The 26,809-nt window shown below is 38.1% G+C and overlaps 1 protein-coding gene across 3 annotated transcripts in view; it reads left to right on the top strand.

Moving 5' to 3' along the window:
• MAST4 (microtubule associated serine/threonine kinase family member 4) overlaps window positions 1–26,809 on the top strand; it is a 152,784-nt gene that overhangs the window by 81,768 nt on the left and 44,207 nt on the right. For all 3 annotated transcript variants that reach the window (XM_042825542.1, XM_042825541.1, XM_042825540.1), the window contains exons 3-8: window positions 11,130–11,199; window positions 14,706–14,784; window positions 20,035–20,192; window positions 21,041–21,116; window positions 22,559–22,768; window positions 25,273–25,374. In XM_042825542.1, coding sequence (XP_042681476.1) covers window positions 11,130–11,199; window positions 14,706–14,784; window positions 20,035–20,192; window positions 21,041–21,116; window positions 22,559–22,768; window positions 25,273–25,374 — 695 coding nt within the window. The remainder of the gene's footprint in view (window positions 1–11,129; window positions 11,200–14,705; window positions 14,785–20,034; window positions 20,193–21,040; window positions 21,117–22,558; window positions 22,769–25,272; window positions 25,375–26,809) is intronic.

The following is a 26,809-nucleotide window of genomic DNA, read 5'->3' as shown; positions in this document are numbered from 1 at the left end:
GGGATGCCATTCAGAGGGACCTCAAGAGACTTGGACAGGTGGGCCCATGTGAATCTAATGAGTTTCAACACAGCAAAGTATAAGGTTTTGAACTTGGGCTGGAGGAATACAGACTAAAAAGAGCAATCCTTGAGAGCAGCCCTGCAGAGAAGGACCTGGGATCTGGTGGATAAAAATCTTAACATGAGCCAGCAGTGTGCTATTGTAGCTCAGAAAGCAAATGGTATCCTGGGCTCCAATAGAGGGGTGGCCAGCAGGGACAGCGAGGTGATTGTCCCTCTCTACTCTGCCCTTGTGAGGCCCCATCTGGTGTACTGTGTCCAGGTCTGGGGTCCCCAATACAAGACAGGGAGCTTTTGGGGATGGTCCAGAGAGCTACAAAGATGATCAGAGGGCTGGAGCACCTCCCCTGCAAAGACAGGCTGAGGGAGTGGGCTTGTTCAGCCTGGAGAAGGCTGCAGAGTGACATTGCAGCTTCCCGGTATCTAAAGGGATATAAACAGGAGGGGAATCAACTCTTTGAAAGGGTTGATAACAGCAGGACAAGGGGAAATGGTTTTAAGTTGAGGGAGGGAAGATTTAGGTTGGATGTCAGGAGAAGTTCTTTACAAAGAGAGTGGTGAGATGCTGGAACAGGCTGCCCAGAGAGGTTGTGGGTGGCCCGTCCATCCCTGGAGGTATTCAGGGGCAGGTTGGATGGGGCCTTGGGCAACATGGTGTAGTATTAAATGGGGAGGCTGGTGGCCCTGCATGTGGCAGGGGTGTTGGAACTTCACCATTCTTGAGGCCCCTTTCAACCCAAGCCGTTCTGCAGTTTGTTCTCTATGTCCTGCTGTATTTACTCTTTTGGGGAGTTTGTATCCGAGTGTTGAGTTCTTCAAATTAGAGAGGCCTCCTTAACTCCACTGAGACAGCCTGATATATCTACTGTCATGCTTGATGATTTTTAAGGTCTCCTTTGACTACGTCTGCAAAGTAACTAATAGTGGTGAAAAGTTACCAGAAAAGTTCACTAAATCAGAACGGTGTTTATTTTTGCTGTCTGCACAGGACATTCTACCAGGAGCATGTATTATAATCCCAAATCTCAGGTGAAGATTACCATCAGAAAAGATAAGCACATTTTCACTTCTTTAATTAGTGGTTGCTTCTGGAGTACAAACAAAAAGAAATAAAAATTGAAGCAGGAAAGATAGGAGGAAACAAAATAGTTTCCAGTTCCAGTTGAGCAAACTAAATGTGCAGTGTAGGACCTATGCTGGCATTCAACAGAAACAAGATTTTTTAATTAGGCTATCCTTGGCTGAAGTGCAGTAATTGCATGTGCACGTCGCAAAAGTCCTAGTAGGGTGATGCAGAGTGTGGAGGATGTTGGAAGGAATCCTGTTCCAGATACTGTTTTTGTGCATGTTGTCAGAATTCAGTTTTGTGCAAGAAGTCTCAGATTGCTGCAGGTTGAACAGATCAGGCTATGAGCAGCGGCAGGCAGGTAGCTCGTCGTCATGTGATACTGCACCGTTATATTCCTCTGGGCGATCAAAGGAAAAAGGTATTGACACTTGCCATTCAAGAGGCTGAGTGTAACTGGTGATAAAGTTGAGACCTGGAGCCACTAAATATTCTTTCAGTTCTCGATTGTCTTGAGAATTTTCTACCCATCTCTGAAACTTAGTTCTTTGTATCTTACGATGCCTCATTGTCTTGGTTTCGGCTGAGCCAATGTTTGTAGTGCAGGGATGTTTGATCATTGCTGAGTGATGGGAGCATGCCCTGCACCAGGCTGGGCTGCTCAGTGGGAAAGAGTCAGCCACAACAGTCCTTTTGGCGCTCAGCATGGAGCTCTAATGGTTGTGATAATGACAGCTCTGAACAGAGCATGTTAAAGCAAAACTGTTGTAGGTGTTGTAGTAGTTTAACAGTTTCTGCTGTTCAGAATGTTTTTTTTTTTCTTTCTATTTTTGGAGGTCTTAGTATTTGCACAGAACCATGTTAAATACTTACTTGTGATATACAATCCTGCTGCATTATTTACCATTTCTGGGGGCTGGATTGAGATTATCGTTCATCTATTTGGTATAACACTGTTTTGGAAACTAATCTGGTATTTCTATTTAATGTTGCAGTCATCTTTATGTTTTAGGAAGCATATATTGGAAACTTTTAATTTCACTTTTTACTTTGTCACTTGGCGGTGTCAGGCTGTGGGGGAGACAAGTGGGAATGCTCAAACCAGCATGTTAAAATTTCTACACATACTGATAGTGTTTCAGATTTTGTTTAAGGTTAAGAAGATGTTTAGGAATTTCTCCCAGTGGTCTGTCCTGAGGCTGGATGAATGGTTGGGTGCATGGGATGGGATGGTCAGGCACCTAGAACAGTGGACACCATTAGTGTTTTGGAACTTCACCCCTAAACAACTGCAGAATCCTGAGAAGCTGGGAAAATATTCGGAAAAGGTGTGCTGCTGCCTTGACAATCTTAGAGAGACTCAAATCACTACAATGTTCTGTGGCCTGGCCTACTGCTCAACACTTTTTTGTTTGGCACCCTAAAGGGAAAGAAGTCTGTGGGTCTGGTGGCAGTGTAACTGGCCCTACATTTGCTCCAGCCACTACACCAGGCCTTGCAGTTTAGTCAGATAACCAATCTGTGCCAATCTTCGTCTCGTCTATAAACAAGACAAAAAAAAGTGTCTGCAAAAGTCAGCTTGTTTAGTAAGAACAGAAATGCCTACTAAAATAAGGATAGAATGAGGATGAAACAGGGCCATCATGATGATGAGGAGGAAGAGTCAGAACTCATAAAGGAGGCAATAACTTTCTGACCACTAATTATGGGTGAACTGCAAGATACACAGAAAGATTTCAGCTATCATCCACATGAATGCTCCAGTACAGGGATAATGGGGCCAGGACCCTGGGCTTACTGGGCAGCAAAGCTGAGATTCCTTTTTAGGTAAAGGGGATGTTAACAAAGCAGTGGGAAGAGGGACATCCTTCGATGTCGGCTCTTCCTATCATTGTGAAGCAGAATTCACCAAGCGTTGGATTGTTCACCCACTAATAGGGAACGTGAGCTGGGTTTAGACCGTCGTGAGACAGGTTAATTTTACCCTACTGATGATGTGTTGTTGCGCTAGTAATCCTGCACAAGCCTTCACCCTGTGGAGGCAACTCTTGTCATCTGTGAAAGAAAGGTATCCCTTGAAAGAAGATCTGATGTGTTTCCCAAGTAAATGGAACCACCATAGAAAAGGCTATCCAGTAACTGAGGGTATTAGCTGTACAGGAGATGATGTACAACATTGATCTGAATGATGTAAAGCCTTGCACCTGAATCACAGCAGCTCCTACTACAATGCAACCTGGGGTCAAAGGGACTAAGCACAGCTCTGCCAAGACAGGCTTGGGAGAGCTGGTGCATGGCAATCTATCTGTGTGTGAGCCAGCAGATGCTGGTCTGCATGTTATGGTGCTGATCCTGCCCCTGTACTGTGTGCTAGTGAAAGCTCCCCTGGAGTACTGTGCCCAGATGTCGAATCCTCGGCCCCTTTATGTATCAAAAGGCCTCAGGTCTTAGCACCATTCTGGCTTCGGTTTCATACTGTGAATGCTTTTTTTTGCTAGAGTACTGTCAGAGTACTCTAGGCATCTCTATGGAGAAATGACTGTTAACCTCACAGAAAACAGGAAATATTGTACTAAATACTGTTGTTTAATTTGACCAGGTTTTTGACTTCAGGCTTGTTGCATCTTAGTCATTATGGCACGTACTTGTTCTTTATTGCAGACTAATGAAATTGAAGGGAATCAAAGTTGTCTGTCAGACTTTATTATATCCAGTTTCTATTAATTAATTCTGTTAATTATTTCTATTAATTATCTTGAGATGTCTGCAGTACTGTACTCTATCCTTCTTAAAACTATTTGTGTTGGTTGGAAATTCCATGCTTTATAAGTACCCAAATTCAGTATGTTCATGCCTTGCTCCACAAAGATCCATTTTACATCAATTTATTGTTCTTGTTGGGAGGACAGGCAGGATTAAAGCATATATTGAGTTATCTCTGCTTGCATTCTATATTTGAGGTAAGTTCTTTTGGGATAACTAGTTTACAAAACTTCACATCTTGAAGGGAAGAGTGTTATGTGTATCTTTAGTATCAATAGAAGCAAGGTATATAAAGGCGTACTCTGAGTGTGAGGGTGGAGCTCTATTAGTCAGAGTGCACTGAATTAATACTCATCCCAATACTGCTGGCTTTGCTGAGGAGTGTTTTCATCTTTGGTGATCTGCTCAACAATCATTTTAGAGATCTGGTTGCTCCTTCAGTAACGTGTCATTATTTCAGACTTAAAAGAACTCGGGTTGGTGGTGTGTAATCACAGTGATTTGAGTTGGACCTATCTAAAACCAGCATTGCATGTAGTCTTGCTCTATTCTAAAGAAGAGCTTCTTGAGCGTAATTGTAAATCTTTCAGGATATTTTCAGTGTTTTTTATACCCACACTCTTCCTTGCAGTTCTTTTCTTACAAGTTCAGACTAAACTGAAGGTACAGGCCATTCTAATTAAAAAGGCACCCTTTGAGGAAGACTTGAGGTGGTCAAGTTTAGAATTATGCGAATTTTCATTACATATGAGAAAGTCATGTAGACTCAGTGCACTTTATACCTCTTCTCGTTCTCCTGTTATAATTGTTTGAGATGGGGATAACAGAGGATTGTTCCTACAAAGCGGTCTGTTATTAATCTTTATATGTGCAAGCTGAATTGGGTAAACCCTGAATAGTTGCATAAAGATTTTTAAGTGCTTGTCTTACCTTCTCAATATTTCTCAGATTCATGAGCCTAGATAGGGGAGTACATGTGAGATGACACCTTAACAATAAAGTAAATACATTGTGCAGTAAATACATAGCACTGGTCAAAGAGGGAACGATTTACTGCTGAAGTCTTTTGCATATATGAAAAGACAGTAAGATTTCTAGAGTAATTTCAACTATCATTATGTGAAATTTTCTTAGTAAAATAGAAAACGTACATTAGTGACACTTCTTGAGGTTCAAATCTTGTTCATTAAACTAATAATCTTATCTTAGTTGTTTGGATATCCTTCATATTTAATATCTGGGTTGAAAGCCTCTAAGCCTGCTTAGAGGTCCTGTTAGCTTTTACATTAACTGACTGCATTCAGAATTGTGAGAGGCAAAGGGTTGCAGTATCAGCTTGGACAACATCTGGTGCCCTGGATGCTAATGGACTTTTCCAGATGAATGCCTGCTGCTGTGTAGGCAGGTCATCTGCACCACCCAGCCTTCGAGTGAGTGATTGTCATCACAGCAAGTCAGGGCGTTCAGATGTCCCCACCTCAGCAGTCACAGAAGCTTGTTCTTGTGGGTGATGCTAACCCCCTGATGATTAATAATCACATGTAGTGCTGTTTAATTTTATCTACTGCAGAAATGAGTATCAACTGTTAGGAGTAATGCTGTAAATCTTGTGTTTCTTAATACAATGTTCCATGTGGTGTCACTAAGAAAACAAGTACTAGGATAAGAATTGCAAGTAGGAAATGGCTTAAAAAAGAGGAGGTGAGTGTTGTGCAAAAATGAGAAATCATGGAGTCATAGAATCTGATGATTTGCAAGGTCATCTAGTTTAAAGGTCATTTAAAGATCATCTAGTCCCCAACTCCCCTGCAGTGAATAAGGACATCTACAGCTAGATCAGGTTGCTCAGAGTCAGGTCTAGCCTTACCTTGAATGCCTGCAAGGATGGAACATCCATCACCTCTCTGTGCAGCTAGTTTCAGTGCCTCACTCACTGCTCATATTGTTAAATAAATAAATAATTTTCTTTATAACCACTCTGAATCTCACCTTTTCTAGTTTGAAACTATTTCTCGTTGTCTATCACTACAGGCCTTGTGGGAGAGTCTGTGCCCTTACTTCTTACAGCCCCCTTTGTATACTGACAGGCCACTATTGGTCGCACCAGAACCTTCTATTCTCCATGCTGAACAGACCCAGCTCTCTCAGCTTATCCTTGTAAGTGAGGTATTCCATACCTTGGATCATTTTTGTGGTCCTCCACTGGACACGGTGCTCCAGGTGAGGTCTCACCAGCACAGAGTAGAGGGGCAGAATCACTTCCCTTTCCATCCTGACAGCACTTCTTTTGTGTCCAGGATAAGTTGGCTTTTGGGGCTGTGCTGGAACACATCCGGCTCACCATCCACTAATACCCAAGTCCTTTTTGGCAGGGCTTACAGAAAAGTTGCGAAGGTTACCAGTAAAGTCCTCAGGTTTTGGTTTTGGCCAAATGGTAATCTTTTTCTAATGGACATTGGAAAAAAAAACTTACTTTGTTGATGTAAAGTTACAAAACATCCAGTCAAGACGAGGTTTGGGAAACTCTATTGAGGTGACTGAATTTATTTGAGATTTATAGTAAAGAGTTTGAAATAATAACATGCAGCCTTTTTGTGCTGGAAGACCAGTAAAAGAAATATCTACTGCTTAGGAATTTAGAGAAGAAGTGGGATCAGATGGTATTTGCAAGGGTGAAACTAGTGTATCTTTCAAAATCAAATCTCAGAAGATTATGCAAAGCAAGTAATTTTCAGTTGAATCAGGTAAGGTTTCAGGCCACTGAACAATGTTGTGGTTAAATTTTACCTGGAACGCTTCATGTTGTCATGGTTGTGGGACCGTGGAGAAAGAGAAGCTAGTATGACTGAATATGAGACTTTCTCATGGAGGACTAACAGACTGCTACTTAATTGGCTTAGCAAATAGAGGACTGAAGAACCAGTGCTGTAATCTAAATTGGTCAGAGGTGTTTTGCAGGGAATGGGAAGAGAGATGTGTATTGCAGTGTAAGGATTCCTGAAGAAGTGTAAGGATGTGTATTGCAGAATGTAAGGATTCCTGAAGAATCTTCCACTAAGTATGGCTGTGACAATCTCTACCTTTCCTATGGGATTCAATAAATCTATACCTAAAGCAAAATTTCAAGGCCCAAATTCTTACCTGTACATGTGGTCCTCTTTCTAGGATTTTCAAGGTCTGGATTTTCCTAGATGTTTAACTTTGTATGTGTCTTTTCTGTCCATAGTAGGTGATAACAAGTACTGGCCTTACTGTGATGTATTTGAGGCTGAGAAGGATCTCTGTTATACAACTTCTGTGCTGTTCTGCTTAAATAGCAGTCTGTAGAGGTTGTGTTTTGGGGAAGGATTAGGTTTGTAAATGAATGTAAGGGAGCAAAGCCTTTATTTTTGTGGTGAAAGTCAGGAGTGCTAAATGCTAAAGTTTTTAATCTTTTTTTTTTTTTTTTTTTAAGGGAATTAAAACAGTGTTTCAGTTACTCTGACTGTTATCATATGTAGAAATATAGAAACTGTTCTGCTAAAACTCAGCTTAATATTATTTAGTCTTGTTTTGGAGCGAGCTGTCAGTCCCAGAGCACCTTCTCTATTCGGAGATTAGAAGGAAATAGTGAATGGTATGTTAACACGTAAATTCAACTAAATTTCAAGTTAAGTGCTATTAAGACATAGCACTGCTGGTATTTTAAGTAGGTAAGTAATGGTCTGATTGTGAAAAGAACTCTCTGTTCTTCTTGAGAACACTGTAAGTGTAATTTGTGGTTTCCTCTTCTTGTCTCTACTGTTTCCCAGTATACTGAAAGCAGGAATTGTACTGTCTTATCAGTGTAAACTTCAGATTTTTTTCTGGGCCTATGTTTCAGTGTTAATTCCAGCTTGGAGGAAGTAAAATAATAGATACAGCTTTCCTACTTCTTTGTGCCTGCCTAATGCTGGTTTCTCCTGGAAGCAGTAATGCTACTGAGCCAGCCAGGAGTCTTCAATGACAACCAGGATAAAACAAACCAGCTGCAAACCACAACAAGGCAATTCAGCAAAAAGTCTGCGTAGAGAAGTTTGAGTTGGCAAACGGATTTAAGGAGCTTGCTAACCTTCCTTTCTGTAACTGAGGCATGAGGCATAATTAATTGTTTCTGAAATAGCACAAGACCCTTTCCTCTGTGCAGATCTCAGTGGAAACACCTGCAGAAATATTCAGAATGATTCTGCTGCCCAGCTCTATATGTTGCTGACTGACAGTTTCTTGGAATATGAAATTCAGATCTGTGACTATTGGTGTTTTCTAGTGTACTGTTCACTTCACAGCGTGCATTCACCACCAAGTAAACAGACATAGAGGAGCATGACCTCTTGTTACATTGTGCTGCTGTGCTGTAATTCATTTCAAAAGACTACGAGATAATGACACCAAGACTTCAAACTTGAACTGTCTTTGAGTAGTTGGGAATTTATGATTCCAGTTATTGTTAATCTGTTATTCATTCAGTACTAACAAAGTGCTTGTATCAGAATGTCTTTTTTTTTCTAAGTAGGCTGCTATTAAAAATACATTAATGTAACATGCCTTTTTAAAAGATTTAATAATCTTCCCTCCGTGGTAAAGGCACAGGACTTACTGACTAATGACAGAACAATTGAACAATTCAATTAATTTATGTATAGTGTTCTTAAGAATAGCTGATTGCAGAATGAGGCACCCCACTTAAGTTAAAAGTATTGTTTTGATATGCTGATTGCCTATTCATTGTGTTACTTCTCCCAGAGGATCTGGAGTTAATTAGTTACCTAGTGCCTGACCACCAGTCAAGTTTACTTCATCCTGTCGGGGACATCAACAATAAACTCGGCAGCATGGAAATATCCTAGGACTAAAACATACAGTAGCCAGCAGATCCCAAAGAACAACGGGATTTGACTAATAAGTAAGCACTGCACATATGGGCAGAGAATTAACTGGCACTGGCTTTTATTTGAAAGTCTCCCAGGTATTGACATGCAGATGGACTTGGGGGTGGATGAATGCCATGATGGATGAAGGTCAGGTATAGGACTCTGTTTCTAACCTTTCTTGTTTTTCTGGAACACCACACCTTACACCCTTAATAGCACCAGTTGTTGCCTCCATTGTTTGAGGTTCGGATTTTTCATTCTATTTCCAGGCTTGTGTGGATTCTCAGACATCTAAATAAAAACACAGGGTTTAGTATCAAAGTATTATGTATATAGCTTTGCCAATTCTGTTGTTTTAAAAGCTGATTTGCATTTGGAAATTGTGCTTGCATCCAGATTTTTCTTTGAGAATAAGACATAGATATTGCGTTTTCTCTGAGAGGAAGAGCTTTTATTGCTTTTAGTGAGGTAGTGAGACCAGAATGTGTCCCCTTGAACCCTGCATTGTAGTTACAATATTTCTGCATCTTCAATGTTTTTTGCTCTATTGTGAATGCTGTGCTCAAAGTAAATGTTTAGTTTGCCTAACTAGCTGTTAGGCAAATTGGTGATGTGTGATAAGAAAGTATAACCCTGTAAAACTTAAAAATAGCTGTCACCAGAAACAAATTTAAGAAACCCTCCCTCTGATGGTTTGTCAGATAATCTTCTGTCAAAAGCTGTTTCTGTCCCATCACCTAATTTGATTCTTCTTTGCCAGAGTTTAAGGTAGCTTTTTATTGTATTTTTTTCCCCCCTCATGTCTAAGCTCACACAGAACTCCCAATTACAGTTAGTTATTTCCAGTGCAGTAGCTGGAGTTTGTGACAATATTTTATCTGCACAGTTTTAAATTTTTTAGCCTATCTTATCTTTATTAAGCAGCAAAAGAAATCCAGTTAGCTGTTAAATTAAATGAGCTGTTATTGTCAGTAATTTGGTGTTTGCAGTTCATGCAGGACAAGAATAAATTGTGGTGGACCCCAAGTAAAGATTAAAATCTGTGCCACATGTGTAGATTCCCTTCATTCTTCCCTTCCATCTTTAAGGAAACAAAAATCCTTGCCACCTCAAAATTATCTAGGCCCTCAGAAGTGTCTGAAGAGTAATGAAAAAGTCTTGAGAGGGAGGAGGTAACGTTGAAAGGGCCTAGTTCAGCTGTGATAAATAAATGGACAAAAAGCAGTCTGGGGTACGGGCCAGCGAAAGTGGAATCCTTGTCTCTTGGGGCTGTGGAAAGAACAGATGGAAGGGCATGATTTTAAGCAGAGCTGAAAACGAATCTTTCATCTGCTTCTGATAAAAGAGGGAGACGGACTCTGTTTACTACCTCGTGGTTCTTTGTCATGGAATGTTTAAGGATATCACTCTGAAAAATGCAATTTTTGTTCAAAAATTTGAGTAGAAATCAAAGTCACTTGAAGTATTTTAGGAACTGACTATTTACTAGGTTTTCCACATGTAGAAGCTTCTTTATATTTTGTTTGATGTTGTAGTCCCATTTATGTAAAAATTAAATTCATAATCTTAATGTATTGATTTTGCAATCTGTTCATTATTTAAGGAAGGACAGGTTTTAGATGTATGTGGATGCTACTTTAAAACAAATATTTTTAACTCTTGAAGGTTAGTGAGGTTTTTTAGGTCTTTTCAGGTATCACTTTTATCACATTTTCTCTATACCGTGTTTACTCTAGCTATATATGTTGAAGAGCCAACTGCCTCTCACTGCCTGTCTTCTTTCTGCACTTTCATTGGTCAGGAGATAAAGTGTTCACATAGGGAGAAATAACTATCCCTAAATTGTAACATGTTCAGAATGTGCGAATCACCTGTCTCACAGGATGCTCAACTTTTTATTTTTTGGTTTAACAAATAATGGAGAAAAGATCATTAAATGTGTTCTCCTTCCTTGTTTGGGGATAGGAGCTAGGAAAAAGCCTGAACAATGCAAAATAAAACTTTGAAAATGCTATAGAGACTTTGTCTAAGGGCTAAATCATGCTAATCTTGATTTTTCTTTCTTTCAAGTGTATGATTAGAAATGCTGTGTTTCTGAGTTTGAGAATACTTTTTTCAAGCTAAAATAGCATTTTTCGAAACTTTCTAAAATTGAATAGAGATACATAGGTTTATATAAGTAGGAGTAAAAAAATAGAATTAAGATTCTGTGTTAGTTTGTGAGACTGTGAGAGGAGAAACTCAAAAATTAGCTTTTAACTTGACTAAAAGTGATTTAAGTAGCATGTTTGAATTTTCCTGATGTTTACTATTCCCTAGTATTTATTTCTTCATTTGCCCTTCCAACAGGAAACAGTCCTCAAGACAGTCCTAGGAATTTCTCTCCCAGTGCCTCAGCCCACTTCTCTTTTGCAAGAAGGTAAGCGTTTGTCTGGAGCGTGCTGCGTGCGTTCTGCAGAAAGGAAATGTTGTTGGACACAGATATCAAATGGTGATTGCAAATACGCTGTTATATCTGTCAAATCTATCACAAAGAATTATATCTGTCTCTGTTATACAAACTCCTTTAAACCTCCGTTGCAGCAAAACTTTGTTGGATGATTGATACAGTGCCTTTAAACCTTTTTTAATTCAAAAAAAGATGTTTTGTTAATGACTTTTAAATGAATCTTATTCGGGCTGTATGGAAATGCAGATGTTATCTCCTCATCTATTGGAATTTGGAGAAGTTGTAGCATATATCTATTTTTTTAAACTCATTTTTAACAATGTAAGAAGTGCATAGCATGCAAGAATCCTGTTATAGAGAAGATGGAGTAGAAGTGCCTGTATATAGAGCTGCGCTTTGCAGGTAACAGCTGGATTGTCACCAGATATTACATCTGACCTTGATCTTTTTCACTATCTGGACAACTGAGACAGACAGTTCTGTCATAGGGGCATTCTGAGGGTTAATTAATGTTAGAATTTTTGATCATAAAAAGTGAATTTGAAGTAATCTATGAGGTAAATTACTATTAAATGAACCATAAACTAAATTGATTGTGTGTCATGGGAGACTGCCTATTTGTGCCATTGTGGTTCCATATCACTTAATACCTTGTCAACTTACCTTAAATAATATATTCATTAACTCTAAGCCTGGGAGAGTACGTAAAGTTTGTATGTTGACCCAAGAATATAGACACAAAAAAATAAAATAGGAGTGCAGTGGCATTTTTTGTCATTAATGTCAGGTATATAACTGTTGTATTCGCAGTAAGATAACACTGCTATAACTTTACTTCCTTTCTTTTAGGCATTCATTGAAGTTGCTCACACAACAGCTCATAAAAATGCACACGAACAAGTGTGTGATCTCTATTTATATGCTGCATAGGGGAGAAAGCTTCACACACTTACTCTTTTTATTCATATCTGAAACAGTAATAGATTCTACCAGTCTTTCTGATACTGCGTGATGCCATTTTTTAAATCAACACCTTAAAAAATGTTTCTTTGGAATTTATTTCCTCTTGATAATATCTTTATTGTAAAAGGAAAGATACATCTTCATAGATTTTTTGTTTGTGAACGTATTTTCAGGAAGATTAGTTAAATCCTTAAATAGCTTATAATGGAAAAAGCAGATGTGAAAGACAGCATTATTTAGAAAAACAGCAGGCAGGAAGTACTTTTCCTTTCCCACCCATAATAAAAAAAAATTCAAATCATCCTGTTCCTCTGAACCTTAAAATTCAAGGAGAAAAATGAATTTGTCTTATCAGTATTTCAGCTGATTTTAACCATTCTTAGAGCATTGAAAGTCCGTTGATTTCCAAATGAAGAGTTTTAAGTCTTTCTCTTATGCGATTAACACAAGAACTTTCTGTTATTTTAAAATATTTAACCCTTATGCTGGGATTCAAAGAAACTTCTTTTTAGCACTTGCCATGAAAACTAACTTTCTTCAGTGTTCATAGCACAAATGTTTGTTAACACTACATTTGAAAGTGTAGATAAAAAAGTTTATCAAGTTGGTGTATGTATTATGGTTATTTCCACATAACCTGTGTGTCTCAGGCCCGTCTGCAGCAAGCACGAGTGTCAACTTCCTCTGCCCAGATTTGATGCTGTGACACAAAAGGAATAGACTGTGCTTCTCCTGTCTGCCACTACGTAAAAGTCCAGTGTCTGTGATCCCGTGGGTAGCTGGCAGATACTGCTTTCTAGAGCTTCTGGAGAGGTAGATCTGTACTGTAGTCCAGCGACAAACAGTATGTCAGGGTCCAGAGAAAATGCTGTAGGTACTTACTAAGCTTTTCTCCTTTCTTCCTGATTGGATGCTTCCTATTTTCTCTCCTCTGCTTCTGGGATGTTTTCTGTGATAACCTTGCCCCTTTTCAAAGGCTTTTATGAGTGGGAATTGCTGTATGATGCAGGAATCCTGTTCAGTATAGATAATTCATTGACTGTATTTTCTATCTCACTGCTGTGGAATATATAGGTCTAAGCCAATTTAAATCACCTTTTGTTTCTCTTTCAACTGTGAACATACCTAAGTTGTGCAGATGAGCCAAAATGAAGAGAAAGCTCTTTTTGTAATTGCTCACTGAGCTGGATATTGGTGATTTCTTTTCGGGAAAGAGTGAGGAATTAATGAAATAAAAGCAAAACAGTTGGACTATATCATCTTTGAGGTCTTTTCCAACAACCTTAGTGATTATATGATTCTGTGCTAAGTATTTGTCCAGAACTCACTCTTGTCCTTCTACTACATGTTCTCTTTTCATGATTAATAGCATTAGGATATGTTCTAATTTGTAATGGACAACATTTCAGATGCAGTTCTTGATGTATTTACATGTACTCTGTTATAGCTTGTAAATAAATGGAAGTAGGAAACAAACTGCTAGAATAGAAAGGGAAAAGATTACCTCAAAGGATAGGGAAGTTCCCCCAAGAGATTCAGGGCTCCAGATTTGCTGTGTCTTAAGTTCTCCTTTATGGAGTTGTATTTTTTATGCAGATTGGACTTGAAAGGTGATCTTTGTGCTGGCTGTAAAACAGAACTTTGATTTTTCTCTCAACTCTGCCATCATCTTGTGTATTAATAAAAATAATTTTATTTTCTTGTTTATGTATGTATTATTTTCCTTTTTTTTTTTTTTTATTTTAACGTATTTGATAACAATTGTACTCCAGTCATGGGCACCGAAATGACAGGTAAATGATACCTCCTTAGAAATCAAAACATCGACTTCGTCGTTGCTTTTTGGTTTGTCTCTTTGATTGTTTAAGCTCCATCTTTTCTATGTGTAGCTCATCTGAAGCTGTGAAGAGTAGAATTGACGCTAGATGCAATTTTTATTTAATCTGATTAAGCATGATTTTTTCTGAGGCATTTCTTTTTACTGATCTACAACTTTGCACAAATTTAAGTGTTTACCAAATCATTATTTCCTAGTTATTTTAGATTAGCTTGTTAGTTTACTGTTGTCCTCCACTGATGTCATGTAAGAAAGTGTTACCCTTACACGTAAAGCAGTCTTCTGGTTATTTTCTGGTTCAGAGCATCATGACTTGCATTTGTTCACAGGTTTTTAATTTGCTTCTCATTCATTTTCATTTGATGAACCTGAAAGTTATGAAGATTCCATGTTCAGTTTTTATGCACATTAGTGAGAGATCATTTCTGTGGATCTATTCATTCACTTTCTAATTGTTTAATCTCATAAATTTGGTCTAGAAAAAAGCTTTAGGAAGTCCATAAACCTGAATCATCTTTGCTGAAAGCTTGTTTATTGTGGTCCTTTGTGAATGTTTACTTTCTATTAAAAAACTTGTCTGCAACATGCTTTTGGAATGCAGTTTTTCATGATAACACTTCATAGATGTTTCTACATACTGCAGTGTTCATTTGACTAAACTCAGTTTTCACAACAGGACTGATGGTCGTCGCTGGTCTTTGGCTTCCCTCCCTTCTTCTGGCTATGGTACAAATACACCCAGCTCAACTGTTTCTGTGAGTATCCACTTTGCTATGCAGATAGATTTTCATTACATGCCCTATATTTTTAAATTAAGTAGTGGTTATTTGTTTTAGGAAAAGGCAGTGTAAGACTTCATGTGTCATTTCTTTTCCTGTTTGTTGTTGTCTGTTTTTTACTGGACACCTGGTGTCTGTTTTTGTTTTTGTTTTTTTTTAATGTTTTTTTTAGAATTTAAGTAACCTCTTCTCCTGGGTATATTTTACTTCTATTGTGAAGTAGTGGAATTTCACATCCTGAGCACTGATTAAACTTGACCATTTTGCACCATGGTCAACTCTTTATCTTCATCCATAAAAGCTCTTGAAAAGTGGAATCAATTCTATTCCTTACTAACTTAAAAAAAAATATTGGGAGGATTTTATGTAGACAGGGCACTCTGAAAGTAATGCTTCCGTATTTATTTTCATAGAAACTACAACAGATACAAAGAGCATTATAAGTCTATCAGAGGAAATTCTCATCTACAAAACATTTTTCAATACAATCAGCACCATGAGCTGTGCATTTTCACCAGAAATGAACAAGATCCTGCATGTCCCTTGTAAGAATAGACACCAGTAGAAGTCACCCACTATCACTGTCACCTTTGCTGAAGTGTACCACCCACTGCCTCATGGTGGTTGCATCCACTGGTTGGTCTCCATAAATATTCAGCAAGTCAGTGAATGACAGTGGGTGCAATTATTTTCTCATACAATGACACATCCTTGTTTAATGCATTCTTCCATCTCAGATGCTGTTCTGTCAAACTGTGTCTCCACTGCTGTTTGTCGCACAGCAATGAAATAAAGTGGAATATTGGTGGGAAGATGCTATCTCTACTGCCATATCACTATAATTAGATGCCTCCAATGTTGTGGGCTAACATAATAAGATATGAGGCATTATTTTTGGAGCAGCCTTTGTATATTTTGAACTGCTTCTCAGCAGCACTCATTTTCGACCTCTGACCTAGATCAAGTCTTTGCCAAGTAAATGCTTTGTTTCACATTGTCTCTGACCACTTTCCATGGTGCACAGTCATGCACCTCTTATTGACACCAGCGCAGATATGCTGTGCTATTCACTTGAAATATATTGATGTAAAGGAGCTTGTCAGATAATAAGTTGCTTTAGTAACCTCATCGTTGTTAGAAGTGAGAGACGTGCTAGAGAAGAAATAAAAAGCTGTATCAGGAATGTTTTAAAACACAGTTCTAATTTTCCATCCACAGGCATAGCTTTTTTCTTTGATAGCTTCCATTTTAGAATTGTAGTTTACAGTGTTTTGTTTCTTTCTTTACTCCATTTTAAGTTTATGGATGTGCTGAAACACAAAACAGTTTTTACACCACATTTGCATTTATTCTGGAACAAAGCAGCACTGTCATTTGTGTAGTTAATGTATCTCAACTTTTGTGATACTGTTTTTGAGTTCTGCCTTGATATCCTTTGACACGACCACATCTTATAAATACTAAAATAGATTTATATCATTGAACAAGCATTCTAACTTGTGAATCTGTTTTCTAGGAAGATTAAATTTTGTTGAAGAAAGCGACAGTGTAGAGTTGATGCCCCATGTTTCTTTTCCTTTGTGGAGTTTTTTTTTGTTTTTTCTTTCAAGAGTCCTCGCCTGTGGATGAACTCTGCAAAAGTATTGAGGCAACTTCAAATTTTAATTTTAAATGTAGTCACTATTTCTTTGCTACTTACTGGAAGAGTTTTTCGTGTTTTTTGCACACTGACTGATGTACTTCATTTGAAAAATGAAAACTCTTCATCTAATTAATGTCACCTATGCTTTCAGAATCTGGAGTGGCTAGCACTGTGCAACCTTCCTCTCTGTATTTTTCCAGATTCATAAAGACAGTGACAGATCATAAGTGGTAGTCTTAAGTATACATACAGAGTGCTGAGTTTTCAATGCAGGATGAATAAGATACACCTTAATTAATCCAGAGATTTATTAACTGGAAACCAGAAGTAGTTTCTGCATAACACAGTAGAGCACAATTTGGATCTTTTCACTTTGACTGAAAGTCAAAGCAGGGTCAGAAGAGCTGATAGTAACCCTACCATGAGTATGCTGCACCCCACCTCCTGTTGCCCCATTTTTGTGATTGGGTGGTGTGGTTTTGTTTGGTTTTTTGTTTATTTGTTTGTTGTATTGGATGTGGAATTAACAGTGTAATAGAATTCCAGGGGTTTCGTGCTGCAGATCCAAAAGCAATGCAGAAAGCAAATGAAAATGTCTCCTGCTAGCATTGTTGAATTGAAAATAAACTACTGGTGTGTTGTATTCTAAGAAACAACGTTTAATCTGATCTTTCCAGTTAAATCATGCTGTTAAGATGATTGTGTATCTTTTAGGAGAAGAGGCTCATAGGAAGTAAAAAATGTGAAAAAGAATTGGTTACCTTTTTTTTCTTTTTTTTTTTTTCCAGTACCTATTCTTTGTAAACTATTTGGATGGGAAGATAGATATGAAGGTTGGGAAGGAAATCTTTGCAATTACATTAGCTGATACTGGCTACAGATCTTTATTTCTGTATTTGAAGAACCGTCTACCTTGTAGTGATGCACTCATAATAAATATGTTAAATCCTATGTAATTTTTGATTGAATGAACTATTCTAGAATGCCAGAATGGCTTTCTTTTTTTTTCTTTGTAGAATTCTGCTATGAGAACTCTGATCTGTGCAGAGGTCAGAATTCAGACCTCCAAGAAAATGCACTCTGGTGCATGGTTCTGGTGTAGCTGGAAGTCCTTAAGAAAAGGCCTGTCATCTTACATGTGGAAAAACATGAAGTAGATTATTGCTTTTTTGATGTGCCTAGAATCCCCTGAAATGCAAAGGATGTTTATTTTTTAGAAATAGGTATATGTGACAGTCTGTATTGGGAAACGTCGTTGTTCTTTTAAGTTAATGAGGGTGGCTCTAGAATTAATCATGAGGTTAATTGCAGCTAGCTGCTACAGTGTGAGATATGAAAGAGAGTAGTCTGTACTGTGTACTGAATTATGCATAGAAATGTGCTACTGCTGAAGTTCATAACTGAGTTACTGTGGCTCGACAGGTTACTCCCTATCAAGTAAACTGTGGTAAATTCTTGGTTTACACTCTTTTTAGCCTGCAACAAAGCAAGATAATGGGGTCTTGCTATCTTTAATTTGTTCTCATGTGATGAAGCTTTCCTGTATACACTAGTTTTATGAGAGAGAACTTTTCCCATCAGTTTTTTTTTTCTTTTTTCTTTCAAGAGATGACTTCATGTGATCTAGTGCGATAAGTAAGCTTTTCTTTAGTTCTTAGAATTAGGATTTGTTCAGCTTTCACCATTCAGATTACCAGGTAATTATAAAGACTGTCTTGTTCCTCTGATTAACAGCCTGGATATTACCTGCTGACGTTAGTAATGCATGGAAATGTCAGTACAGTATGGAAGTTTATTGACTTCTCTCACTTTGAATGGAAGAGCAAAGATACCCTTTGCTACAAATGCAAAGGCCCCTGTGTAGGCCTTCAGTAAAAAAGCAACCAGGGAAGAGTCCTGATGTCTTATATGTGAAGAAAGATAAGAACAATGGTTTGCATGAGAAGATGGGCGTAGAGAAGAATCTTATGCTGAAAAAGCCATCCGGGGACTGACAAGTTACAGAAACAAATTGAAGTTTTTGGAATTTATCCCCTCCACAGTTAAAATAAAAGTAATGTCTACATGATAACAGACAGCTTTCTAGTGTCACAGTCACATCAGCAGGGATATAGAATGCACCCTTGGCAGGTTTGTGGATGACATCATACTGAGTGGTGCAGCACACATGAGGGAAAGGATGACATCCAGAGAGACCTAGACTGGTTAAGCCTGTCATGTGGGCCCAGGTGAACATCATGGGGTTCATTAAGGCCAAGTGCCAAGTTTTGCACCTGGATCATGGCAGCCCTCACTGTCAATACAAGCTGGAGGATGAAAGGGTGGAGCACAGCCCTGCTAAGAAGGACTTGGGGATATTGGTGGATAGTGAGCTGGATGTGAGCCAGCAATGTGCTCTCACAGCCCCAAAAGCCAACCAGATCCTGGCCTGCATCAAAAGAGGCATGGCCAGCAGGTTGAGGGAGCTGATCCTGTCCTTCTGCTCTTGCAGACCTCATCTGTTGTCCTGCGTCCAGATGTGTCTCAGGAGAGACATGGACCTGTTGGATTGTGTTCAGAAGAGGGCCACAAAATGATCCAAGAGATAGAATGCCTCCCCTGTGAGGATAGTCTAAGAGATATGGGACTGTTCAGCCTGGAGAAGAGAAGGCTCTGGGGAGATCTGATAGCAGCCTTTCAGTATCTAAAGGGGAGTGATAAGAAATAAGGGGACAGACTCTTCAGTGGGGTCTGTAGTGGTGGGACAAGTGGAAATAGTTAAAAAAGAAAAAAAAAAGGGGGGGGGGGGGGGAAGATTTAGTCTGGATATAAGCAGTAAGTTTTTTATAGTGGTGAGGCACTGGAACTGGTTGCTCAGAAAGGTGGTGGATGCCCTGTCCCTGAAGGCATTCAAGATCAGACTGGATGGGACTCTGAGCAACCTGATGTAGTTGTAGGTTTCTCTGTTCATTGCAGGGGAGTTTAACTAGATGACTTTAAGGGTCTCTTCCTACTCAAACAATTCTATGATGATGTGCAGATATCCATGAACTGGTCCATGTTAGAAACCATGTTCAGTACCAGAAACAGTAGAGCATCTACAGTAATCAGTCCAGATTATGGCACATTAATTTTTTCAGCAAGAATTTAGACTGTTTTTCTCCAAACTTTAATAATCTTGATTGTCCATAATGAAATAATTTACATGTACAGAATTGAAATTTGTATTGGCAATAAGTTGTACTCTACAGCTAACATACTTGTTTTGCCTTACTCAAGTAATTAACTTTCAGCAGACTCCATTTAAAATATTCTCTACATACTGTTGTGTATTACTGACACAAGACGTCTGTGCCTTAGAAAGACAAAATGTGAACTTCCAAAATGCGATGATTCATTCTTCTGAGACACTAGTTTTTGTATTTAAACTGTGTTTAGCTCTATAAATTGAGACTAATTATTTTTGTTCTTCTTTAATTTAGTAGTTAAGCATAGGAAACATAACTGTAATTTTTATGTCAAACAACTTCATTCACAAGCAGAGAATATGATGTTGAAAATGCTTCTTCACTGATAGATGTTTGCGTTCTGCTTTTCTTTTCCAGTCATCTTGTTCATCACAAGAGAAACTACACCAGTTACCTTACCAACCAACACCTGATGAACTACATTTTTTATCTAAACATTTCTGTACCACTGAAAGCATTGCAAGTGATAACAGATGCAGGACCACAGCAATGCGCCCTCGCTCCAGAAGTCTCAGGTGGGTTTGTCCATCATGTGAAAGGGGTTGAGTTTTAATTGACGTACTCTAGAACATGGTGGTTTTGTGTATTGGGAGCATTCATTATTTTCCTAACTGATGAATACAAGAGGTAAGAATCTGTGCTTGAACTATTAATTACCCTTTTTAAGTTTTTGTTCCTATGTTCAGCAGTGTAAGATAAGGCATAAAGGTGGCAACTTAACCCCTTCTAATGAGCTATGCCTTACTGATCTAGAGAGTTTCACTCATTTTATTTTTTTTTCCAGGCACGGTGTTTGTGGCATGGAACTTGTGCATGTTACAGCATTACTTGCAGAAGTGACAGCTTTTACCTGCCGGTTAGATTGGAAATAATAGTTTCGACCTTTTTCATGATCAGTTTAAAAATACGTATTTATATGTGTGTAAATGTGTACGTATATGAACTCCTCACAGACTGCTGAATGTCTTCACTTGCAGCTAGTGGAGTTCTTGGTCAGGTTTTGCTATTTTGGTTGTATATAACCTTCAGAAGGGCAGATGTAGTCATACATATAATCATCTGTTAAGTGGATGTCTCATCCTTCTGAAAAAAAAACGTAATGTCGTGTTGCAAGACATGCTGAACTGCAGTTAAAAACTAAGAAAATAGCATGTTTGGCAGTCAGATGTCAAGCATATGATGTAATTTTTAAGGTCTGGTCAGAAATAACAGAAAAGAGCAAAGCATGCCACTGATTAGAGATTATACCTGTTTAGTAAAGTGTTTGTTGACTTCTTGGTGCAAATGAGCTGTTCAAAAAAATAACTGCTAATTATAGCTAGCGCTGAGACAAGTATAAAGAAATAATTTGCTTTGTTTGCAGTCCTGGACGTTCTCCTGCCTGCTGTGACAATGAGATCATTATGATGAACCATGTCTACAAAGAAAGGTTCCCAAAGGTAATAAATTATATTTAAGATACACAGTATCTAAATCAATAGGCAACATAGGTTTTAAGTAAATTATGTTTTTGTTATGGAAACTAATGATCCAAGCCTGTAATGGCTTTCACAAAGCATCACCAAGTTCTTATTACAAAGATAAGATCGCAATAAAGAAAATCCCTGCTGAGAACTGGACATTCATTTGACGAGCTGCTGAACTGGTTTTGAAATTAATCATGCTGGTAATATATTCTGCTGATTGGAAAGAAACAATAGCATCCACTTTCAATAGGTGGTATATACTTGGAGTTAGCTTATATTGATTTAGTAAACAAAAACAATTTTGGTTGCTCAGTCTTTTGCAGAATCTGTTGATAAACCTGCAAACTGCTGTTCCATATTTCTCTCTTTTCCCGGACAGTTGTCTTAAATGTTTTTTTCAGTGGTGAAGACCAGCATGAAGTTGTCATGAGTTTGGTTCTGAGAAAGCAACTCAGGAAATGTTTCTGGCTTGTCCAGAAATCTGAGACAAAAATGAGTTCCTCTGTGCCGCGTGTTGCTAGGAGCACTGTGCTGTTAGTTGATCCTAGAATTTATATGATTTCTGGAAAATAAAATACAAGTGAAACTGATACAGTTCCCCACAGTGCCTAAAAGTAGTAACTATAGGAAATCTTCATATTTCTTTACATTTATAAATTTATTTTTATTAAATGTATGTAATATTTATGTTTTTATTTGTAGAAAATTATGAAGATATTTGTAGAGAGCTTGAGCAGCAGACACCGGTTTGAAATGAGCCTCTCATTTCAGTGGATCAGTTATGAATTAAAAGGAGTGAGATTATTTTTAGTAAGGACAATACTGTAGTTATCGCCAGTGTATTTTTATAATCTGCTATAAGTGAGAAACAAGACAGTTGATTCTATAAAGCAGGCATATCATGCGTGCAGCAAACGTCTTCCAGTAACTATAAGCCTTTGGGTTATTTTAGTCAGTTAAAGTGACTTTCAAACCCACTCTGTTAAAATGGGTTTGTGGTGTAACCTGTACAAAAGGAAGGAAGATAATCTGGTGTGTAGCATTTGCAGTTTTAGCAAAACACATGAAGACCTCCATAAGTTATCCTTGCTTTTATTTTGCCTTGAACTTAGTTTTACAGTCATGAGTGTATTTTAATTATGTTGGTGAGTGAGCATCATAAGATCACTGTTTATTGCTGGGGGCAGACAAAACTGGGGTCTATATAATGGAATACTAAGACTTTCATTTCTCTGTACTGGTAATTGGGGGGTATGTAGTCTGTCACTCTTGTCTATTTCCTTGCTTTTTTCTTGAGTCGTTTTGTGTAATAAACATAGGCAACTTCTCAGGTACTGCAGAAATGTTGTAAAACCAGGAGTAATTGTTGAAGTTGTGAGGCTGATGTAATATATTGTGTGTACATTTGTATATAGGCCACAGCCCAGATGGAAGAGAGGCTTCAGGACGTTATAACAAATCATTCTCCAGAAAACGTCCTTCCACTGGCAGATGGTGTACTCAGTTTTACCCACCATCAGATCACAGAACTGGCTCGAGATTGTTTGGATAAATCCCACCAGGGCCTCATCACGTCTCGATACTTCCTTGAATTACAGCAGAAATTAGACAAATTGCTACAGGAGGTATGAGTTGTTATGATTGGTAGTAAAATGGTTTAAATATGTTTGCAGTTTGAAATAGTTATGACTGTTGCACTCAAATAATTTGTCAAAGAGATGTTCATGGCGATTTTAGTCTACATGATGACCACTACAAGGGCCAAAAGACATTCCTAATGTAGTCTGTGATAAGTAGGTTGTAAAGATTCAGAAACAACAGCATTTTGTCTTGCAGTGTTAATTATAAATTGCTTACAGAAGCATGTGCATAAGCCCTAAGTGAGGAAGCTTGCTATTCTATTTGCTGTGGATAAATGAGGAAATGTATACCATTTCCACTCTTTCCACTTTATCAACCTTACTAATGGCCTGCTGTGTTGACAGAGGAGGCAACAGCCCTTATGTTTCCATTACTTGGAGGTTATTATTAATTATTTAAATATTTCCCTCCTTCACAATTTAAGTGTTTATTAGCAGAAATTCAGTTTTCAAAGCATTGAAACTTCCTTAGAATAGTCTGGTAAATTAATTAACAAAAGAGTGAAACTTGCTTATAGCGTGCCACTGTAAGTCAATACAGTTTATATATACATCATTTTTAAAACAAATGAAATACTAAATGGTATAACTGTAAATGTGGGACTTGATAGTATACTGGGAACCAAAGTTAATGTGATAGACTAGCAGATTTGATAGACTTGAAATTTTCCCAGTGATATGTTCAAGTATTCTGCCTTGTTAATTCAAACAGTTTCTTCTGTTTTCTTTTAAATGAAGGAGCAATCTCTAAAGATTTTGATCGTTTTTGTTGCTGTTTTTGTTTTTTCCTGTGCTGATTTTTTGTTTACTTCTATTCAATGGATTTACTTTCAGTTAATTTCTGCTACTGTATTCTGAACTTCTTGTCATAAAGCAGTGTAAAAGTTAAGGCATCGCTAAAATATGTATGGATTATTGAAGTCCTGTCCTTTAAACAGAGAAAATAAAAACCTCCCAGCAATGTAATTCAGCAGTAGGAAAGCCTGCTCCTTTCCTCAGCTTAGCTGCGGACACTTAAGATTCGGATTCATGCGTCACATTTGTTGTCAGTTACTAGCTGTGATGCTCAGTAGAAGACTGCCTCTCCTACTGCTACTTGGCACCTTATGATTACTGTGTATAATAGAGGAAGGCTATTTCAGTGCTTGAGTAGCTTGATTCATCTCACACCTTTGTAAATCTAAGGTTGAGGTTGGGTGTTATCAGTGTCCTTTCCTGCTTCATCCTACTTTAGCATAATATATATTCAATCTTTTGTTCAGGTGTACAACTGAGTGTTCACAAAACTATACAAAGTTGCTTTTAATTCTGCTGGTGATCAAAACAGGCAGGCATTTTGTTTACAAGAGTTCTCTTTGGGCTTGGTTGGTAGTGTGCAGAATACAAATGCATATGTCTGGTTGAGGTACTTCTGAAACCCATTACAGAATGCTAGATGATGTTCATGCTTTTTTTTTTTTTTGAGTTACCTTTTTTTAAATCTCACAGATTTATTTATTTTTCAGCTACTTAATATATTTTTAAATTACAGTGTTGAGAGCAGCATGTAGCATCATATTGTTGCAGGATTTTTAACTACAAAAATAAAATTAATGATCTATTTTATACGAAAAGTACTTAGTTGTCCATATTAATCTCTCTTAAAATGCTAGTTTCTTGTTTTTGTTTCAGTTCTCTTAATGATTTTGTACAAACAAAAGATGAGGAAAACCTTCAGTTCGGAATATTCAAAACAAAGAAATACTTTGTGTGTTTAGAGGGCTAACAGTATGTTTTAGTGAGGAGGAGGACCATATGGCCTCTTTGCATTCATTGGCATCCTTATTCGCACCTTTTGTTCTTAAAGGAGAAAATTTGAAAGAAATTGAAAATGTAGTTTAGCCCATTATGCAAATATTTTTAAACCTTCCAGAATTTTCTCTGTATTCTTTTGTAACAATTTACACTGTTCTTCATTACCTTCATAGAAGTTGATTTCTCAACTGTATGTGGCCTCTCTGCACAAATTAGTATTGACTCTGTAGATGTAGTACATTGTTATTTGGCTAGGAATTGTGAACGTAGGAAATTATGACCAATTTGACATGAATGTTGCTTATGTTCATGAATATTTCATTTTTCATCTTTTCCTAAAGCTGTTAGTAAACAGGGAGACAAACTGCATATGTATGTTGTACTGAATCAAAGTCCTTTTTGCGAAACTTAAAATGGTAATATTTTGTGATTTTTTTAAACAATTACAAAAGCAGAAATCGTCCATTTTGGACAGTTTAACTTAGTTGTTACAGTATTAGAATTGTACAAATGTATTAGTTCAGCATGATATTTTATAATGTTGATATTCTTGATATTTCTATAATTGTCTTGAAAATGATGTACTGTTGTCTCAAGTTCACATTTCAAAACCTGCAAGTATGTCTGAAATAAGCATGCAGGAGTTGTGCATTGAATGCAGTTTGTTCTATTTTTCCTTTGTGTCCATGTTCTAGGCTCAGGAGAGATCAGAGAGTGAAGAACTGGCATATATCAAGCAACTAGTCAGAAAAATCCTCATAGTTATTGCTCGCCCTGCTCGTTTACTGGAATGCCTGGTAAGGTGATGCTACTATATCTAGATTTTTGTTAATTGCTATGATGGGAAGTTTCCCAGATTAGTATTCAGTTTCCTTCACAGTACTGTCAAACAACTCGGCAAGGCTTTATTGTTGGTGGGATCTTTTTTACTTCTATTTCAGAAGATACTAGTGGAGAGCTCCTGCAGTTGTGTTTGGCTCCCTGCTATTGCAAGTACTTCGTTATTAAATCCCTTTCATAAATTTAGGAAGCTCCAGTTTAAAATGGGTTTGTTTTTTCTATTGCTTTGTTCAACATTGTTACTCTCTTGGGAAGATGTTTCCGGAATCATAATTGGTTGGTGATTTTCCCATTGTTCTTCTTGTAAGTTTTATAATTTTGTTGCACTGAACAGTTGCCAGGGCTGTATGCAGCTTGCAGTCCATTCTCCAGTAGGGTACTTGGAGATACAGGTAGCCTTAGTGAGCATAGCATGTGTGTTGCCATATTGGGCTAGCTTGTGCCAGACCACCTAGGCATGTTTCTGTTTCACTTGCCCCTGCTGTGAGAACTGGGGAGGCTCAGGTGCAGGAGGTTGTGCTTCAGTTGTTCAGTGGAAGAAATTAATGCTCACAGAACACAGTGCTCAAGAGGATGGTGTAGACACCCAAATGCCATGTAAGAGCCAGCCTGAATCCAACAGGCTTGGCAGGGAGCCTGAGCTGACTTTGTCTGCCAATTGTCTATTGGCAAAGCTTGCCAATACCAGGATCGCAGTGTTGACACTGCAAGCAGCTATTTGAGGCTGGCAAGGCTTTGTGTATGTCGGAGCCACTAACCTGCTGCTAGACTCAAGTTATGCCTGGAAGTGTCATAACTGCGTTTGCATACCACTGAATCTGAACTACTCAGTCTTTCCAACCTGATCTTGGCTCTGTGCTGTGTTTCTTCATCTGTGGCACAGTTAATCCATAACCTAGATTGTTCTGTTTGCTGTGGGCATTTTGAGAGATGACCCTTTTTTTTTGGAAACACCATGTCTCAGTGTTCCCAGTTGCAGTTTGTTCATGACTTGTAGTTCAGCAGAAATCTAAATATGGTGTGTGCTCTGAAGCAGGATGAATGATGTGAAAATAATGACAGGATCTACAGAAGAGGATGTGTTAGTAAACATTGAATGCGGGCTTGCGCTGTGTCTTCACTGTGTCCCCTGAATGTTAATTCAGCAATGTCTGGAGTGATCTTCCTTGCTCCTTTCTCACAGTTCTCATAATCCTTCTCCAGCCCTTTACACAATCTCTGATATGAAGCCTTGTTTCTCTCCATTCCATGATTTCCTTATTGCATTTTCAAAACTGCTCTTAAATACATACTGTGGGGCTGACAGACCTAGGCTTCTTTGTAGCACTTCATCCTCTCCTCACATATTTTCTTTCTCCCATCCACTCCTGTTCCTAGTCTTATCTTTTAATT

Source organism: Centrocercus urophasianus, unplaced genomic scaffold (assembly GCF_019232065.1).
Source record: "Centrocercus urophasianus isolate 14NV4802_14NV808 unplaced genomic scaffold, USGS_Curo_1.0 seq_25, whole genome shotgun sequence".
In the NCBI taxonomy this organism is placed as follows: Eukaryota; Metazoa; Chordata; class Aves; order Galliformes; family Phasianidae; genus Centrocercus; species Centrocercus urophasianus.
This window is presented reverse-complemented; position numbering and strand designations above follow the sequence as displayed.